The 16,670-nt window shown below is 34.0% G+C and overlaps 2 protein-coding genes across 2 annotated transcripts; both read right to left on the reverse strand.

The window, feature by feature from the left end:
• Window positions 1-1,166: 1,166 nt before the first annotated feature.
• On the reverse strand, window positions 1,167-2,529 carry LOC108482415 (uncharacterized). Its single transcript, XM_017785543.2, has one exon. The coding sequence runs from the start codon at window positions 2,258-2,260 to the stop codon at window positions 1,289-1,291; it is 972 nt and encodes a 323-aa protein (XP_017641032.1). The 5' UTR covers window positions 2,261-2,529; the 3' UTR covers window positions 1,167-1,288.
• An 8,224-nt stretch (window positions 2,530-10,753) lies between these two features.
• Window positions 10,754-16,397, reverse strand: LOC108480188 (uncharacterized). The gene is made up of 10 exons (XM_017783090.2): window positions 15,497-16,397; window positions 14,224-15,372; window positions 12,945-14,084; window positions 12,764-12,805; window positions 12,384-12,460; window positions 12,126-12,210; window positions 11,883-11,966; window positions 11,654-11,755; window positions 11,420-11,518; window positions 10,754-11,256 (listed from the first exon to the last, which is right to left on the reverse strand). The coding sequence occupies exons 1-10, from the start codon at window positions 16,256-16,258 to the stop codon at window positions 11,146-11,148; spliced, it is 3,651 nt and encodes a 1,216-aa protein (XP_017638579.1). The 5' UTR covers window positions 16,259-16,397; the 3' UTR covers window positions 10,754-11,145.
• Window positions 16,398-16,670: the final 273 nt, after the last annotated feature.

Here is a 16,670-nt window from a genome sequence, read left to right on the forward strand (position 1 = left end):
AGTTTTATTTAAATATTTTTATATATTTTAATTTTATTACACAAATTTTTTACTCACATTGTTTGTATATCTATACTATTATTTAAACTCTTGACTAAGTTGATGCCACCCTCAATCGAATCTCAACTCGATTAAGAGAATTGTGAAAATACCCTTCCATGTATAAGTAAAATTTGCATATATGATAAGATTTGAATGCGAGCAACATCTTTAAATTCTTTTCTTTACCACTTCAATCTAAGTTCTATTTTGATTTTTTAATGCATTTTAAAGTTATTAGACAAAATGTTTCACCCACATTGTTTGTATATCTATATTATCATTTAAACCCCTGACTAAGTTAGTTACACAAGTCAACTAAAAACCAACTCAATTATGTAATTACTAAACTACACTTACATATTTGAAATAAGTTACATTATTATGAGGGTAATTTTATCTTTTTACAACTTTAATAAAACCTATATAAAATTTACATATGTTGAGATTTGAACTCATACCACCAGCATTTATAAAAAGGTTACGACAAAATTTATTCTTTTATTTTAACAAAATTTTCAATAAAAGGTCTAATGTGGTAGTAAATTTTTATTTTTGTCTATTAATATGGTACCTCTCTCTAATTGTTTTAAATTTTGACGCTATTTGCCACATGTCCATGAGGTGCCACATGGCATAATGGATATAAAAAGAAATTTTAAACTATAAAAGAATTATAATTTCATAAAATAATTTTTGAATATCTTCAATTTTTTTTAAATTTTTTTTAATTTTTATGATTTTTTTTTATTACAACTTGAAATTGATGATGCGGGTTTGATACGGCATTTTGTAGACGTAGCGGCTTCTACTAAACTTGGTTAACTAATACACATTAGCTTTCTTTAATGCAATTTTTTTTAAGTAACATAATGATAAAAATGAACAACTTTGGAGGCCAAATTAGCATACGACCCTATTAATTTTTCTTTTGGAATTTCATTTTTTTTAAAGAATATTGATATTAATGTCTCTAATATAAAAAAGAAATCTAAAATGTGTAAATTGCATGTTTGGCCATTTTATTGCCATGGGGGCATCTAAAGTTCTTTCTACTAATAGAGGAATGCTTTATATACTCTTTAAAATTTTACCGTAAGTTCTATGTTAACTCTTAAAAAAGATCATTTTTAAAATTTATATGATTATGATTCTTCGCATGAATTCTACACTTTTATAGCAACAACTATGAAATGGATAATTAATCTTTACGAAAAAAAAAAAACAATTGAAAATGGAGATGATGAAATCACATAGTATTGTTATATGATTTTGCAGGTGTTCCCACTGCAGGAATGAAAGCTAATCTTCCTAGAATTCCTTGTTTGTATGGCAAGAATGTTTTCCTCTTCATATTGTCGGATGCCGCTTTATTCGTTGTGTAATGTAACTCATGAGCCGATACTTTTCTCTTAGATCTTGCGGACCCAGAGCAGTCAACGGATTTAAAACTTGAACTCTTGTGATGGTGATCTTCAGATTTTCTGATAAAACTTGAAGAATACTTCCTGAATGTATCTCTATTATGTCCCTCAGATGCGCTTCTAAACAGCAGCAAATCTCTTAATGATCTCCATTTTCTTGAAGAAGAACCCTTTGAAGATGATTGCTTAATATTGCTGCTGATATGATCATTTTCATCTTCTTCATCAGAAACTCGGTAGGGAGAAAGTGATCTTGTTGCTCTACAGCTGGAATTCTTTGATAACATATCATGGACTCTTTCTCTTTCTCTTTCTCTTTCTCTTCCTCTTCCTCTTCCATCTTCTGTATTCGTTTTCTTACTTGGTGAAAAAGCATGGATGATCTTTTTCCCTTGTGATGATAAAAATGGGATTTTCTGATCATATTCATCAACAACTTGTGGAGGTTTGAAGGGCTTGATTTTCCCACCATCGAAGAGTTCTTCAGCTGAAAGCTGATAGGTTTTCTCCAATAATGGCTGACGAAAATCAAAAGCGAAATTTACTTCATCATCATCATCGATCTTTGTTTTTCCTACTGATTTTGGTTTTTCTTCCCAATCAAAAGGAATCGCCGAAGAACTGCTTATTTGATTATGATTCATGATCGACAAACGATCAAATTCACTATAAAACTCAGATATTCTTGACGGAGTGGTGGGTGCACTGAAGAAACATTCACCAAATCGGCTGGGCGAAGGAGGAGCACTGTTGAAATCAAAACTAGGAATCGGCGAACTTGGTTTCACCACTTCCATCTTTTTACTTTCTTTCCTTGCTCACAAATGTTGTTGAGTAACTGAAATTCCTCAATTTCTTTACGAAGCGGAGTGGGAGAGAGTTGCGGCAATAAAAGGTTCTGATTGTTTGACCAAACAGCCGACAATCTCACGTCTGAATTTCGATCTTCTTCGGTCCTCAATCACATGGTGAAGGTCTTGTTTGTTTTATAATTATAGGATTAGGTTACGTAAAGACCGATGCGTAGGACCGTTATGGTGACCCACCGCTGTTTGAGTTTTCTGTGAACATAGACCGTCATGTATTTGTATATTGAATAAAACAGGTTAATATATAAAAATTTGTCTTCTTTTTACATCATCATTCCTGCCCTAATGTCTTATCTATTTCATTTTCTTAAAATATTTTGTTTCCCAAGATAACCGGCATCCAGTTTTCTTTAGAAAAATATCACAAGCAATCAAAAGTCAATGCTTCATACAATATATAAAACAATGGTTGTAGAGATAAGTAATCATAAAACCCAAACAAATGAAATACTAGCATCCTTCACTTGAAGCCCATGAACAATGAGCAAAGAGAGAAGTCAAGCCTAAAACTTTAGCAGCCAAACCATCAAAATGAGCAGAGCCAAATTGATATGAAACTGCTCGCTCTCATGGCAATACAAACGTCGTTGCTGACCTAAAACAACAATTGTGAAGGAGCTAAGAAAACAACCCATCATAGAATCCGTGGAAAGAGTCGTCACTAATTTAGTAAACGGGTCCAAGCTTCACCCTCGACTGAAGACCACAACCTAAACTAAGGCCAAGAATTTATTATTTTGAATCGTGCTTCTTCATACTTTTGAGAGAAAAAAAAGAGACGATGGCTGACGAATAAGGGGAGAGAAGGGGTGGCAACCGACTGACTAATAGCCAAACCATGCACCGGTCACCGTAGAAACTTTAAAGGAGTTGAAGGGCTATTTACTAAAAAGATACGTTATGGATTGCGGAGTGGCTTATGAAGACAATTTAGACTAGCCTTGAAATATTAGTAAAAGTCTGTTGAACTGATTTACATATTTTGGGGTTAGATTAGCTTTGGCCAAATTAAAAAAAAAAACAATACCCCATATAAAAATAACAAAAAACCCACTGTTAAAATCGACCCAAAATAAATAAATAAAAAATTTACAATAACAAAAATCACTGGCCCATTGTTTGAAACATGTTATTTCGAGTTCGATAATTTAAGTTATAATTATTAAAATAAAGATTACATAAAGAAAAAATTCTAAACTTACATAATTAAAGTGGTAACTATGAGTTGGAGGCTTTGGATTTATGTTTAAATTAATTTTAATGTTTATTTTAATTATTTATAAGGCCAGTTATATATTTTAAGTTTTTTTAGGAGGATTTGTAGAGTTTATTTTCTACTTAAAAACTTTAAATAAAATGAGCTATTCGAAGGAAAGGAGATTTTTTGAACTTCAAGAATAGTCTTTAAAAGTTGTTTGAGGGGGTCTTGTCACTTTATCTTGCATTACTTTCAGAATTGAGGAAGTTAATTAAATCTCACCAACACTATTTTTGGATTCATAATTGTAAAGGAAAAGAAGAAAGGTTAAGGAAAGGAATGGATTTTGTTTGTATTGATAAAATGAAAGTAAATTTAACTATTTTTATTTCCCTCTTGACATTTTAAAGGAAAGCAAAGGATACTCATCTTCTTTAGCTTTTCCTTACATAAATAAAAAATATTCATTTTCTTTCCTTTCATTTCAATCCAAACATAGAGTAAAGTTCATTGCTGATGTTTTGTCTTAATCAAATTATCCATCTTGCCACAAGCCATCTTTCAACTTATACATTCGGTTTCATCATTTATTTACTTCCATTTCTTTATTTTTTATTATCCTAGAATTTACTTTTCTGAAAAAGCTAATATATATTTTCTAGTGTTTGGAGGAATCTATGTAAAATATTTTCTGTTATTTGGTAGATTTTTTAAAAATATTTCATAAAAGTTGTTTTCAATTAAATAAACATACATTTGAGATTTTTTTATTTTTCATTGTTTAATTGAATTTATTTTTATCTATAATTTTATATTTTACATTATTTTTGCATATATTAAAAATATTATGTTAAATTCAGATTTATTACAATATCATTTTTAATTACATGACTACTAAGTGAGTATTTTTATTTGAAAATGTGACATCAACAAAATTGACAAAAAACTAACGATGTCTACAATTGAACTTGATTTTCAAATTTAAAAAGTAAAGGGACTAATTTTTTAAAATAAAAGTACAAAGACTAAATTACAAATCAGAAAGTGTACATAGACTTATGGCATATTTTAACCTAGTTATAATTGTAATAAATATTTATTATTAAACTATTGATATTAAATATTTTTATGAATAATATTATTTAAAATTATTATTTATAAATTTTATTATTAAAATAAAATTGAAATATTAAATAATTTATTAAAATAATAAATTATATTTATTATATTAATAATTTATTATAGGATTAAATATAAATAATTAAATATGTATGTTTAATAATATTAAAAATATAATATTTTAAATATTTTTTAAAAAATATTATCAATATAACAATATTAAGCTTAATTTAAGTTAATTTTTATGTAAAAATAAAATTATCTATAGATGAGCTTTTTTGAAAAATAACTTACGCTTTGAACCTTTTCAAAATGGTAAGTCATTTTATAAGAAAAAATACTTATTTTACCTTGATCTGTAAGTCATTTTTCGTTGACTAAACTATTTTCTATGAAACAAACACAAAAAAATGCAGAAAATATTTTCCGTAAAATATTTTACATCTAAACAAACGGACCCTTAATTACTCATCTTATTTGCTAAACTTTTCAAGTCTAAAGATCCACCCAAAAAAAAGCTTGGTTTCTATTTGGCTTGAATCCTATTTGATTTATTTATGAGTTTTCTTTATTGGTGTTGAAAATTCTAAGAATTAATTCATTGAGCTTCTTCAAGTGATTATTCAACTGTGTTTTAGAGTAATTATCTCATAAAAGCCTTCATCAGCAAGTTTTCCAGCAATTTTTAATATTCCTAAAAAAAAAGGAAAAACATAGCTGCTCCAAACATTTCAAACTTCTTTACTTCTTCTCTAAGTTACACAACCAAATGATGATTATTCCAAAATATTAGCCATAAAATATCTCCATATTTATTGTTTTAATGGGATTTAATCAAAAGTAAATATGCCAACACACAAACTTTGACTATTCCAAACTAGCATGTTGTAATTGTTGTTTGAACACGTAATGGGACAAGCAGTACATATAAAGATAAGGTGAAATTTATTAAATTTCAATCATCAAAGCCACTAATTTTTAAGCTTGGAAAATCAGCAGAATTGCAATGACTTTTTGGATGAAATCCTGATATTTTTGGGTTAAGATGTCTCATGACGTTTGAAGATCTATCTCTTAACTTCAAAATACATTTTGAATCACTCGATTTTGAATTCAGAAGCTCAAGTTATGACCGTTTTAGTGAAGACTGCGTGAGCAGAATTTCTGAACGGGATTATAATGGGAATTACAAATTTCAGACTTTTAATTCGAGTTTAAATCATTTTGGGTTCGAATTTTAGGCTTAATTTTTATTATATATAAGCCCAATATTTTATTTATCAGATCTTATTATTTTATTCTAATTTTTATGATTATTAAGTGTTTTAAGTTATTTAAAAGTTTTATGTTAAAAGAAAGTTTAGTTTAAAACTACTTCTTGTTTAAATTAAATTATAATTCTAGTATAGTTAAGAGTTTTATTTAGATTTATTTAGCTAGTCTATATATAAGCCTATGTATTGTACACAATTCATTGAATTCATTATTATCAACTTCTTTTTAAGTTTATAAATTCTCTTTGAGTTTTCTTTTTAAGATTTTCTCTTGAATTTCTTTTAGAAGAGTTTTAACAATTTTTTCAAATTATGAGGATCATCTTCAAACTTTTTGTTGCTAACTTTTCTTTCTTAGAGGTTAGATTAGAGCTGCTTGAGGGGGTTGTGAATCTTTCGTGTTTCAAATTATGACTTCTTTCGTGTTTCCTCTAAATTCAACTCAAAAGTTTAGAGTGAGTCTATTAACTCATCCAACTTAAGAGTAGTAGTCTCTTCTATTGTCATAACTTTAATGGTAAAACGTTTTGGTAAAGATCACAACACTATGCATATCAATTTATCCTCAGAAAAGAGATCACCAAGACAGAAAGTCTCATTAGTCTCGCATAATCTTGTATAAAATTCATAAATAGCTTTATTTTCAAGCACTTTTAAATTTTCAAACTTGGCTGTTTAAATCTGAGTTTTTAACATGCGCACAACATCATTTTCTTTATGTAAGTTTTGCAAGATTGTTCATGTCTCAGTAGAGATTCACACAAAATAAATTTATGATGGTCTACGTCAGCTCCATTAAAAATAGCATTTAGAGCTTGTGAAATTTCATAAACAATCTTTCTTTCTTCTGCAGTGTATTTGTGTTACACCCTATTTCCTTTAAGCTTGAAAATTTAAAGGTTAAATTGAAAGATACCTTAAGTTGGTAATCTCTATTGAAGAACTAAAAAAGTTTAGGAACGAAATGGGATATGATCGAAAACCAATCTTGGTTTGGTTAAAATGTAACCAATTAATCCCTTAATAGGAAACAAAATGATTATATGGATGAATGGTTGATATACGGTTGGAAGCCGCATATAAAGGGCTATAAATAGTTGAGAAATGAATCCTCAGACGGATTCCTCAGTCTACTTCATCCTCTCCTCTCATTCATCTTCCATGGTTGCTCCGAAGAAGCAATGCTATTGGAAAGCTTTGATTGAGCAATGATTGTGAAACTCAAGAAAATAAAGGATCTAGTAAGCTGGTAAGGTTCTAAATCCCTTAGTGTACGTGAGATTAAATGACCAAAGTTAAAAGTTTTCAAAACTATTTTAAGGGTTCTGCATGTTTCTAGAAAATCAAGGGCTAAGGTAAAAACATTAAGTTTCTCCCCATGAATTGGTTGTTAATCTTAGCTGCCAGAAGAATGGAAGCTCTAGGGGTTGGAAAAGTTAAGCGGACAAAGCGAAGAAGCACCAGATGAGTTTCTGTACTCAAACCCATAAGTGTCAAAGTATGATGCATGATTTCATAAGTTTATGAGTATCCGTCATTCTAGTTCAGTATGCATGACCCCATGATGTTTATTTATTATATGTATTGCATATGAAACTATAAAAGGGGATTAGTGATGGGATAAACGAAGTTAAAAATAAGGAAAAGCGAGTGACTATGTTAGATACCGTCATACGATTTTGCAGAGTGCAAATTGTGATGTGCGAAACTCTAGGCATTGCAGAGACACTACGGAATTCAAGCATCAAGGTATAGGATGTTAAATGGAAGAATGGATGGAATGAAAGGGGAAGAGTAAAGATCATTGCTAAGCCACGGGTCTGATCGAAGGCTATACACCAAGATGAGTAAAACCATAGCTGAAAAATGTTATGACATCATGATAAAAATGAGTAAAACCCTAAATGAAAGATGTTATGGCATCAAGACGAAAATGAGTATGACTATGGCTAAAAAAAGTTATGGCATCATGGTAAGTAAGACTAAGACCATAGCTGAAAGACTCTATGGCATCCTTCAAAAGTTCGTCAAGACAGTAAACACGAGAAACATAAAGTGTAAGACCATAGGTAGACTATAGCCACCAGTGTAGTCTGTAGGGATAGTAAACGCAGGTTATAATGTGTAAAACCATGGTTGAAAAACATTGTGGCATCATAGTTAGTCCAACGAAACATTAAACATGAAATCATCTGACAGGATATTAAACAAGGGATAGTCCGATGGGACGTTAAATACGGGGTACTCCACCGAGATAGTAAACGCAAAGATTATAGAGGGTAAAACCATAGTTTGACTATGGCAACCAATTGAGCCCGTAGGGACGTCAAACATGAGTAAAACCATATATTAACTATAGAAACATAGAATGTCCGTCAAGACAATAATCATGGATGGAAAATCAAGACAGTAATTGTAGGAAATCCCACCATTGAAGAAAAATGGCTTGAAGAAAAGATAATCGATAGCAAACGATAGTGAACCAGCAAACGAAGGAAAAACAGTTGAAAAAAAAATGTAGAAAGAGAAATGATCTGCTAAAACAAAAATTATGAAAGTCGAAAAGGCATAAGGGAAGATAACCAATGGGAATCAGACATGTGAATTGTAGCACCAATAGTACTAGGTAAGCAGAAGAAATAGTAAAATGAGGGAATCGCAATAAGGATTCATCGTTAAGAACAGTTGAGAAAGGTTCAGTGGAGTTGGTAAAATAGAGTCTAGGTCGTGAGCATCACGACAAGAAAGGTCTTGAGATAAGAAGGGATAGCTGAAAACCCAAAATAGAAAAGTTCGATGAGGGACGACACCTATGACAGGTATGTCGGTCAACACTATTCTTCCATAAAGAGAAACCATTTAGGGTGTATCTGCCAAATAGCGAGTTATGAGAGAAGACAATAAACAGAAATCATGAACTTAGATGGTCGTACAACGACATTTGACTGAATATTGAAGGCCGCAGTAGATGGTAGCAAAAAGGTGTGATACGCTTAAGGGTAAGGTCCTACGATTGAAGCGAACTTACCAAGAAGTAATCCGACCATTATTTAAACTAAGCGGGATTTAAATTACCAGGGCGGCGTGGGACCTTGTTGGTCATACCAAAAGATGGAAGATGAACAAGTCATATTGGATTAAGATAGAAAGGGGTCCGTCATGGGCAAAGGAGGTCGAGAATACTCACTAAAAGTCTTTGGAAATATAGGCTGGATGGCTACATTAATAAGGCTTGATGGTAAGAAGATGAGAACCACTTAACATAAGTAGGAGGAAGGAAAAGAGCTTGCAGAGATGGAAAGACATTTAGAAGAATTATCAAAGAAGACTATTAGTGGCCAAAAGATAATTGCTCAACGATCTACCTGCTAATGGACAAAATCGAAAATAGGATAAAGTCGACTACGACAGATTAAGGAAAATGTCTCAAACAAGCAAGGAGTTGTATTATAATTTGAACCCCAGCAAGGTGAGGAAAGTTTTGTGTAATGAAGAAATTCACCAAGTTCAATTGAACTTACAGGGGTTTGACCTGTGATTACAAGATATGCGAGAGAAAAAAACTCGAGGAGGGATCAAGCTAGATCATGTGAATATAAGGAATCATTTAAGTAGAGTCATGCACATTGGAAGAGGGTACCATTAAACACTCCACCTAGGGGTCAAATGTATTGTAAATTAATAGTTACCTTAGAGTCCAGAAACCTGGGTTAGTAAACTTTTCTTCGAGGGTTTTTGTTGTATATGATATGTATTTATTTAATAAAGTCGCTTATAATTGATTAAGCTACTAATTAATTGGTCCTTAGTTCAAATTCAAAGAGGCCCTTTTTGTGACACTCCATATCTGAATTCAACAATCAAGTCAAATGAAGGTGTTATAACTTGCTTCTTTCTTTAGGACGTGTGGTGTTATCAACAACCACCACAATGGGTCGAGGCCACCCGTCTTCAACAACTTCCCAAGCTGCTTCATTAATAGACATAAAGAAAGCCCTCATATAAGCCTTCCACTGTACATAGTTTTCTAAAACAAGTAGCAAAGGGGTCAAGTAACTTTAATACCAATCTAAAAAGTCTTTGGTTTGCACTAGTTTCAACTCTGTTGTTCTAATTTCTATTAGAACAGATGTTGGGACAGAACAATTTAAACAACAAAGCAAGAAGCAAAGTAAAAAAGAAAAGTAACATGCAACATGTTTTAATTCAATTCAAATCAACAATCCTACATCTACGAAACCTCACTCAATGAATGATTTTTACTCAATGATTTATCCGGCAAATTATTGACCTAAGCCCAATCTACCCTTTTACACTGAATAATTGTAGCCCCACACTTGAACCATAATTATTACATATCACTCTCCCAAAATCCTTACTTTATATTTAATATAACTCTCCAAACAACACCTAAAAGAGTATCAAATATAACAAGAAAAACACAGCAAGAAACTCTAAAAGCATATTTATAAACTTCTTTTAAGTCATCATCCAATAGTGTTTTTTCTCTTTAATTAAACTTTTTTACCACTAACATTAGTAACCACAAAGCTTTGTTACTCAAAAGGAACAAGAGACGAGTTTCAGGACAATCAACATGAATATGAGCTACGAGTAAATATATATTTTAAATGTTTTATTCTCTTATAATTCACTAGAACATAAAATGGCACATCTTTAAGCCCCAACAACGTCAAGAAGAAGCATCACCAATGTAAACACGTTTTAGATCTTTTTTCGCTTTCTTCTCAACCCTAAGTCGGAGCCCGAATCTGATTAAAGAATTTAAATTACGAATTATTCAACAACAAAGTAAAACAAGAAGATGGATTTATTGGTCTAATTTTTTTTTTTTGTCATTGTATTTTCTTTTATTCGTAAATGTGTATACAGTGTATTTAGAGAACCCATTCATTGTATGGGTTTCTATTTCCTACAGATACAAACAAATAAATGAAGGAAGCTGAAATACAGTGTAGAGGATAAACAGAGATGATGTACAGAAAGATGCTATACAAATGTTTGAGCATATGAAAGTATATACTGGGAGGTTCTAACTTTTACCTAATGGTTAGTTACCTGATCCACTCCTAACCGTAAAACTTCAATTCCGCCAGCTTCCCATAAAAAAAATCAAATATAAAACCATCAATTCAGAGAGAAAATAAAAAATAAAGTGAAACAAATGATGCCAAATGCCGAGTATAATACTAAACTTCTCTTCATGTATACTGAGCTTTCAGTTTACGCAAGAATTCTAATGTTTCTGTGTATGAAGGATCAGATCGGCTGAGTGGTTTGCATGAATTTATATGATCTGTTGATTCTAATACCTGTTTCACAGTAGAAAGAAGAATGAATTTTGGAGAATAGCACCATTTAGACGTAGCATTTTCAATTTGTGGATGTTACCTATTTAGATTATTATACTTTCATAGAATCATTATTATTATTTAAAGAAAATACAAGTATCTATGTGAAATGATAAACACTTACAACGAGTTCACCAAATCCGGGGTAGGCTGATTCAATTGGCACAATTTCCATACGGAACGCCCATCCTCCATAACCTTCAACTATTGGAGTGACCTTGGTCTGAAAGATATCAAGTTTGAAGATCATATCAACCTTACCACTTGATTAGATTAAAATGAATTGCAAACACGCACAATGATGCAGTATTCTAGGGGGAGGAGAAAAGATTATCATCAATATATGCATATCTATTACCTCGCAGAAACTAAGGACTTGGAGCATCTGTTTCTTATGAAGGTGACGAAGGAAGTCATTAAGTTGCACAAGTCGTGGAGAGCCACTTCTCAATTCTCCTATCTATGAAAGAAAACCAATGAAAATGGTTCAAACATCAGGTTCTGAATTGAAACTATTTTACAAGTCCAAAATTTGGAATTATAATTATTTACTGATTAAAAAGTTCATAATTGATTAAAATACTAACAGTTGGAGCCGGACGTAACACAAGGCCCATTCGCCAGGGCATATCAGCAAGCTTGCTACCAAAATGTGGACAGCTATAGAACACCTGAAATTAGATGAAATGTTACTATTGTTGAACTTGCCACAGCAAGAAGTTCAAATACATTAACATCATACCTCAAGGTTCCTTTTATTTAAACAAAGGTATTTCGGTTTTTGAATAAAATAATGGAAACAGAAAATCTCTAATATTTTGAGCACTTACAACTCCAACAGTGTTGTTCACAAGGTCATCCATATTTTCTGCCTTTGCTTTAAATAGCATCTGCTTGACCACCAGACCTCCCAGGCTACATATAAGAGGAAGTCATGCATTGAACGATAAGGCAAAATTGGAACAATTAAAGACAACCATAGTCGTTTAAAAAAAGTTCTGGCACCAAAACACCCAAGTCAAGATAGCTCTTGCACTAGAACCCCCAAGCCAAAAATGTAAAAAGAAAGAGAGGTTAAATTGATTAACCTGTGGGTCACAAATACAACAGGCCGACTCCCAATGCCAGCAGCAACCAGCTTCTTCAATAACATGGAACTAACTTCCTGGAAGTCAAAATGAAAAGTTCATGAACATAGTCAGCAGAAAAAGCATATGATAGCCACAAGTTTGAACATCTGCATTACACCCACAAATATCATAAGAAATATGGAAGCATATAACTTCATTAACTGAGTTTCAAAAGATGCTTCCAATGTTGCATGAGTTTAAAGAGGAGAAAAACTCATAAGTTAATCTAAACATGCATATACGTATTTCATAAATGAATTTCTCAGGTGACACTTCCACAACTCGAGTAAACGAAGCATGACAAAAATCACAAACTAAATAAACCAAAAGAGGCGAACCTGAAGAGGCAGGGAAGCTCCAGACCACTGTGTTAGGTTCGTCTGTATAAAATAAGATAGATCTTGAAGTATGAGAAACAGTTGCTGAAGACCTCAACATTACTAGAAGTGAATTGCTTGCAAAAAAAAAAAAAAACTATTAATTTGAACTTCTGAAAACTACCACCAAACTTAAACAAACCTTGTACTTAAGGGAAAACAAGCGAGCTTGAGGAAAATCAGCCGAAAGCCATTCACCTGGCCAAAAGGTCCCAAGCTTCCCTGCTTCTTCATCAATTTTCTCTACCAGGCCAGACTTAGTTGAGGATTTGTCCTCAGCTATGCGCCAAGTTTTATAAGGTCCACCACGTAGCCCATGTACAAATACAATATCCATTTGAGGAATCTCAGAGTCAGCATCATTATTAGATACATTAAAAGATTTGGATGAGTCAGAAACATCTGAAACTTGGGTTACGGCTGTACTATCACTGTTTGTGGAACCAACCTCATTCGAACTAGACTTATCTTTCTGAACAGAGGACTGATCTTTTCCACAACACTTCCAATGGGGACGTTCAGGGTTAATTAAGAATATCATGTCATCATAACTTGGACAGATGCTTGTACCATCTCTGCTACCATTTTCAGGACCACTATTTACTGAGTCAATACCAATTTGCTGATGGCAAATTACATTTAATAGAATTGCCCTAGCATAACTTCGTATCTTAAGGTCATTGATGCTTGATATCTTCCCATCAGCACAATCCTCAAGCCAGTTACACCAAGTTTCATCAGCTGCAATGACTTTCTGAACTTTTGGAAGGAGTGAAAGAATAGCTAACAGTCGAGCTGCATGCCTCCGAATGTGAGCAGTAGGTGGCACTCGGACACTTGATGGAGTGTTTGCATTTGAAGATGACACCTCACCTTCAGTACTTGAAACCCTTTCTTGTGCTTCAGGCGCTCTAGATGCATCATAAGCCTCTATTGCAGCCAGTTTCTCATAATCATCACGTAACAGATAGCGTCTTAGCAAACATAAGAACCCTAGATCGGTAATCTTATCCTGCAATAAAGAATCTTCGGCACAAATTTCAGTCAGTGCTTTGATCCCTTTGAGGGTTGCCAATGCAGAATCTGCAACATCTAACTTTGGAGGATTATCTTTCTTCAGATTTTTAAATGGTCCAGCAAAAGGATCAAGAGAAAGAAGATCTGCCAGGGGGAATGTATCAACAGAACCGGTTAACCAATTTCCAGCCATATTAACGACAGCAACTGCTAATTGATTAGTAGTCTGTCCAGCTGAAAGAATGTTAGACTGGTCTATCTGAGTCTGCAAATTTCAACAGATCATGAGTAATTTAAGTTGAAGTTACTAAAATCTATTCTTAGCCTTCAAAACATGTCCATACTGAGGTTAAATTTGCATATAACAATGAAAGCAATTAAAAACAAAAGGTACACATTCGAACCTTGACTTTGTCGATGCCTTCTTTAACAGATGATGGCTTGCTGGAGACCAGGATATCATTCAGCAGAAGAGCTAACCAACCTTGAGAAATTGGAACAGAAGATGGACCATGGTCTTCTAGAATGCAAGAAAGAATTCTTATGGCAGAGGACCGAATTTCATTGGAGGAAGATTTTCCAAAAACCCAAGAAAGCAGAATACCAGACCACTTTTGACTTTCTTCAATAGATAAATGCGAGTCCTCAGTTGAGAGCAATTCCAAAGCTTTTGCAAGAGCTTCTTGAACCTGCTGATGCTTTGATGTTATCTTTGCAGTTACCCTCATCAGTTCAAGACCCTTCTCCATTACAGTCCTCCGAGCTTGGTGGCTCCTCTCAACAGCAACTATAAAAGCCGATAAAGCCATTTGAGATAAGGAAATGTCTTCATTTTTGCTTGCATGTGAAGCAGTAGAAAGAAGACTGGATGCCCAATCAGAGACAGAGTCATTTAAGGGAAGATTATGATCTTCCAATAGCAACCGAGCCACCAAGCTACCATGCCATTTCACAGATCTCTCAGGTGCTAGTAAAGCACACATGACAGCCTCTCCGTCTCGATCCAATTCTTCAATATGAGACCTATTGATCTCCGACGCCATTGCCCAGTTGGCTAATGCCCACGCAGCGAAAGGCACAGCAACATGCTGAGAATGCAAATCATCCCAAAGACCAGGAACAACAGCAGCTGACAAATTGGCTTGTTCCACTGAACTACCATGCTTATTCATCAATGCAAGTGTTCTCGGAGTATCCCTATCTAATTCTGAAGGGGTATCATTTGAATGATCTAATGTCATATGCTCAGATGTTCTCGACAGCCCTATAGCAGTCGTCCCTTCAAGAATTTTAATTCCAATCCCTTTCATCCCTCTTCCACCATCATCATCATCATCATTTCTCTCTCCCTCGTCTAAATGCATGTCACCTTCTTCAATAACTTGAACAGCTGCAGCAATATCTCTCATTTCTGCATTTCCCGGTAGCCAAGGCTTAAAAGATTCCTTTTCTACACACTCACAATTGGATGTAACAATATCCATTATAGCAGCCACAAGCATACTTCTACCTTTCAAAGAATCAGAAATATCGAATGAACTACGACCCGAATGCTGCTCCCACACAAAAGCTATTTATCAATGGTAAAACAAAAAACTTAGAAGCACCAACAAGATTAGGGTGCAAAAAAGTTACATTTTCATAATCAGTATATAACAAAAAGAAATAAACACGTACCCTTTTAGATTTATTTTGAGGTTGACATGAAAAAATGAACCTCAACAGATAGGAAACGGCGCCTGGTCTTCCAAGCACGTCTTTGCGCACGTCGGGATCCGCAATTAAGTAAGCCAATGCCCTCGCCGCCTCAGCCTGACTGCCGCAAACATCTGCTTTGCCCACTGCTACCGTCTCCAGGAGCCAATCAACTACCGCGCCGCCACTAGCGTTCACAATCGCCGCTCTGCGGCTCGCATTGGCAGCGGCAATGTCCGCAAGCAAAGACGCCACGCGTAGCTCGAACCCAGCCCGAACTTCGTGGTTTGCGGATGACATCACCGACCTCAACGATTGCCACAAAACAGAGGCGGCAACGCTGGTTTGTTTGGCTTGGTGGACGATCCTCCTGAAGGACTCGTTCGATTTTTGCATCGTGTGCTCGATTGAGTCGTAAAGAGGACTTCTCCTAGGGCTAGGGTTACCGTTACCGCCGGAGGCTTCATTGCCTTTATTGGCAGATAAAACAGCGACGGAAGCAACGATAGCGGAGAGGAGAGTGGCGGAGAGGGCCAAAACGGAATTTCGAGAAAGAGAAACCGTTGCAGAAGGGCGAGTTGAAAGCTGAGTTTGAAAATTTTGCGGCGGCGGTGATTGGGAAGGGACGGGTTGCCGGTTTTTGAGATTGTTAGGGGATTCAACGGAGTTGGGAGAAAAGGAGGAAAACCGTCGCGTATAATGAAGATAGCAACGCCGACGAGATCTTAAGCAGTAACGAAGCATAATTTTAATTCGAAAAAATAAAGGAAAAGATTGGGAAATTCCGTTGAAGCCGCTGTTCAAGAGGATGGCGGGAGGAAAATGGTTGTTTATATATATAGATGGTAAGGACGGTCTATAAAAATGGAATTTTCTAGCCGCATATGCCAACCTTTTTGTCCCTTCCAATACCAGGCCTTTCAATTTTAAACCTTGGGCCTAATTAAAATGGGTTTAATACTCTCTACAAACAAATCAAAAATCCGATATGATGAATTTAAACTCAATTTAACTTGATTTTATCAACAAAACTCAAATTCACCTGAAGTCGATATGATTTCAACCTGAATTTATTTTCAATCCAACTCAAAATTAACTTGACTTGGGTCTAAAATTACTCAAATAAGTAATCCAGCTCTCTTTTTTTCACTTCTTT

This window comes from Gossypium arboreum, chromosome 1, assembly GCF_025698485.1.
Source record: "Gossypium arboreum isolate Shixiya-1 chromosome 1, ASM2569848v2, whole genome shotgun sequence".
Lineage (NCBI taxonomy): Eukaryota > Viridiplantae > Streptophyta > Magnoliopsida > Malvales > Malvaceae > Gossypium > Gossypium arboreum.

Coding starts and splice junctions, on each gene's coding strand:
- LOC108482415 (XM_017785543.2), bottom strand. CDS start 2,260: ATGGAAGTGGTGAAACCAAGTTCGCCGATTCCTAGTTTTGATTTCAAC.
- LOC108480188 (XM_017783090.2), bottom strand. CDS start 16,258: ATGCTTCGTTACTGCTTAAGATCTCGTCGGCGTTGCTATCTTCATTAT. Junction 11,967..12,125: donor TGAACAACACTGTTGGAGTT/GTAAGTGCTCAA, acceptor ATCTAATTTCAG/GTGTTCTATAGCTGTCCACA. Junction 11,756..11,882: donor TGTTACGTCCGGCTCCAACT/GTTAGTATTTTA, acceptor TTTCTTTCATAG/ATAGGAGAATTGAGAAGTGG.